Below are 3,497 nucleotides of genomic sequence, written 5' to 3'. Positions count from 1 at the left end.
AGCTGCAGCATGTCGCTGTGTCAGCTCTGAGCTCAGGATTCCGGACATTGCTTTGCTGAATCACAGTGACTGAGCTGTCGGGCTAAACCAACAACAAGCGAGCAAGGGGTGTGTGGAAAGCATAGACGCTGAAATATTCTCCGTTTACCATCAAGCAGCCATGGTTGATAATAAAAATACGTCTCCTGATAAATATTTCCTCTCCGTCATTTTATTTCTGCTGCCCTGCTGATCCGCCTATTTAGGAGACAGTGGTAGGACCGTGATAAAAAAAAAAGTGGGGAAGCCCGGAAGCTTGTATATATGTATCACAGACAGCTCAGACACATTGTGATCTGGACAAGCGGGTCCGGGATACTGAGAATGGGCCTGGCTCGCAAGATGATGACAGGCGATACGACGCAGGATGGCAGAAGTATACACTCGGGTAATATCTTGGATGTGCACAACATTCCCATGAGAGTGCTGATCCGGCCCATCCCATCAGAACTGGATGAGAGTAAAGTGCAGAGTCTCGTGGACACCCTGCAGGTATATTAACTTTCTTTTCCTTCTCTTCATCCTACAGCACTGCCTCCTATTACAGAATACTGAACTAGTTATTAAAAGTATAACTAAAGGCAAAACTTTTTTTTTTTGGTAGTTTTGTATGTAATAGAGAGGAATTTTAATACCCCCGTCAGTCATTTGTGGTTGCAGGAAAGACAATTGCATCATCTATGGCTTGCTTTAGACCAGGGTGTTCAACCTGTGGCTTGTGGGGCACATGTGGACCTCGGAGCCCTCTAATGTGGCCCTCCACCTCAAACTGAATTCAGAAGTTTTGGTGCACTTTCAGAAAGTGCACCACACCCACAAGAGATAATAGTAATTTATAGCAAAGAGCTGTTAACCCGCAGGAAAGCCGCAGGTGCAAAAATCTGCACCCGCGGTGCAGGTAAACCACCCATGCTTTAGATCGGGGGTCAGCAACATTTAGATCGCGATCTACCAGTAGACCGCAGCCAGGTGACTGGTAGATCGCGGTCTGGGTTTGCTGACCTGCCATCCCAGAGCATCCCGGTGCGGGTAAACCACAGCACATCAGTGTGAAAGCAGCCTTGTAGTGGGCTCAGGACAGTAAGGACTCCTTGACATTTGTGGTTTTGGGGGGCAGTAAAACCCCATACTTTAGACATCAGGGGTGTAGCGTCAGGGGTTGCAATGGCAACCCCACCCCATGCTCCAGGGGGCCCGTGCAGCCTCCCTGTCACATTCTGTTTTACACTTGCACTGGAGGAGCAGCAGTGGTGGCATATACTGGTTCCACTTTCAACTGCTGAAAGCCAGTTTCCCCTTCTCTCCCTCCCACCAGCATTCAGCAGCTGCTATTCAAAATAAAAAAATCAACATTCAGAACCATTTCATTTCATTATAGGCCATGACCAGCTACCAAATAACTTAAGTGGCCCTCGCTCCTCAAAAGGTTGAGCACCCATGCTTTAGATCGGGGGGTCAGCAACCTTTAGATCGCAATCTACTAGTAGGTCGATGCAGACTGATGTAAACTGAACTGAACTCATTTAGACCCCTTTCACATGGACGTTCAGATTGGGTCCGCCTGCCCGTTTTTCAGACACACACGATCAGAACCTGTATTGTCCTCTAAGGAGAGGTGGGTGTACTTGGACATGAGTCCATTTACACCCGCCGACATCCAATCCAATCTGCTCTGCCAAAAAGGAACAGATGGGGATCCATTTCCCTTCCGTCCGTTGGATGGGATGGGATGGCAGTCGAATTGAAAGGGACAGGTGGTCCGTTTCCATCTGATCGCTCACAGAGGACAGCAGGCTGTGTCTGTGTCCACACGGAGCGGACACGGACCTGTCGTCCACTTGCTCAGCAGAGATCAGCGAAGAGATCCCCCGCTGAGCAAGCGGATCCGCTGATGGGTCCACCACATGTGAAAGGGGCCATAAACTGATGTAAACTGATCTGATCTAAACTGAACTAAGATCTAAACTGATCTAAGTGAACTGACATAAACTGAACTGAAAACTGATGTAAAAACTGATATAAACTGATGTACACTGCATCCGGTTTTTCTTTGAAAACAAGTAACTAAACAGATAACTCCAGTGTAAAAGGGGCCTAAAGGGAATTTACAAGAAGAGGGGAGTACAGCTTGGTCCTCAGCAATCTCATTTTTCCCATTTATAAATCAATGAGGATGTACATGACAGGGACCTGAAATGATTACTATACTGGCTAGACAACACAACAATGGTTGTGAAGTGCAATATTTTGGCAGTGAAACATTTCCCATACAGTATTTTGATTTCAAGTATACTTCATTTGTTGTGTTTTAAAATATATGACTTGTGTTACAGGAAGATGCAGACCAGGTGCCCCCTATTGATGTTCTCTGGATCAAAGGGCGCAATGGAGGTGATTACTTTTACTCATTCGGTGGATGTCATCGTTATGCGGCACATCAGAGGCTCAACAGAGAAACTATATCAGCCAAAATTATCCAGTCTTCTATCAGCGATCTACGTACATACCTGGGTTCCAGCACACCTGACCTGCAATAGTCTGGGTCTAAATGCTAATGAGCGGAGAAGATGATCATTTATCCTCGTAGAATTCTGCGGGAATGTCCTAAACATGCACAATGAACAGCAAACACCTAAGCCCAACTCACGCACAACTCTTAAAGTCCTTCGTGGATTTCACTATGCTAGGCCTCCATCCATCATCCGTTGATACAATAGAAGCTGTATGGAAAAAGCCACAGACACCAAGGAGGCACAACCCTGCACTGTACAGTGAAAGTTTAAAATGTGAATAAAAGAACATTTCCCTTTTTCATATGAACGCGATTCTGAGGAGCAACGGCAAGGCCTGCTTTATTTTCAAGCAGAACTCTTTGAATGCAAAACTTATAGTTTTAAGTCTGTTGGAAAATGAGATATTTTTTAAAATATGCAGATTGTAGTAATAATTGTATACGACCATTATAATTTCTACTTATGTTTAACTTATAAAACAGTTTAAAAATGTAAATATAAAAAAGCGATTTTGTTTGCGTGATTGTTCTGCTAGCTTTGTTTACTGAAGTCAACGCAATCAGAACCAGGGGCAGACTGACAACTCATGGGGCCCCCGGGCAATAGGGGATCATGGGGCCCCTGTGTCCTTGCCCAAACTCAAAAAAGCCTATGAAAAAGGTACCAGGGGCATTTCATGGGGCCCCCTACTGACACCGGGCCCTCGGGCAGTGCCCGAGTTTCCAAATGGTCAGTCCGCCCCTGATCAGAACTAAGATGTATAGTCAGCAGCCCTGGGAGGTGTTTGAAAACAGAAAAAAGCAGTTCTGGCTTTAATACTAACCTCCTCCCTGTCAATGTTCCCTGCAGTAATTGCTTTCCAAAGTCCTCAGTCCCCCGAATTGCATGACCCCGGATGTTAATCGACCCCGGATGTCATTCGGCCCAGGACAATGAAATACTGTG

The 3,497-nt window shown here is 45.8% G+C and overlaps 1 protein-coding gene across 1 annotated transcript; it reads left to right on the top strand.

The window, feature by feature from the left end:
* Nucleotides 1–212: 212 nt before the first annotated feature.
* Nucleotides 213–3,070, top strand: SRXN1 (sulfiredoxin 1). The gene is made up of 2 exons (XM_089662546.1): nt 213–531; nt 2,373–3,070. The coding sequence occupies exons 1-2, from the start codon at nt 304–306 to the stop codon at nt 2,574–2,576; spliced, it is 432 nt and encodes a 143-aa protein (XP_089518672.1). The 5' UTR covers nt 213–303; the 3' UTR covers nt 2,577–3,070.
* Nucleotides 3,071–3,497: the final 427 nt, after the last annotated feature.

Source organism: Staurois parvus, unplaced genomic scaffold (assembly GCF_062004578.1).
Source record: "Staurois parvus isolate SC_StPar_1 unplaced genomic scaffold, SC_StPar_1.0 ptg001490l, whole genome shotgun sequence".
Taxonomy (NCBI): Eukaryota; Metazoa; Chordata; class Amphibia; order Anura; family Ranidae; genus Staurois; species Staurois parvus.
This window is presented reverse-complemented; position numbering and strand designations above follow the sequence as displayed.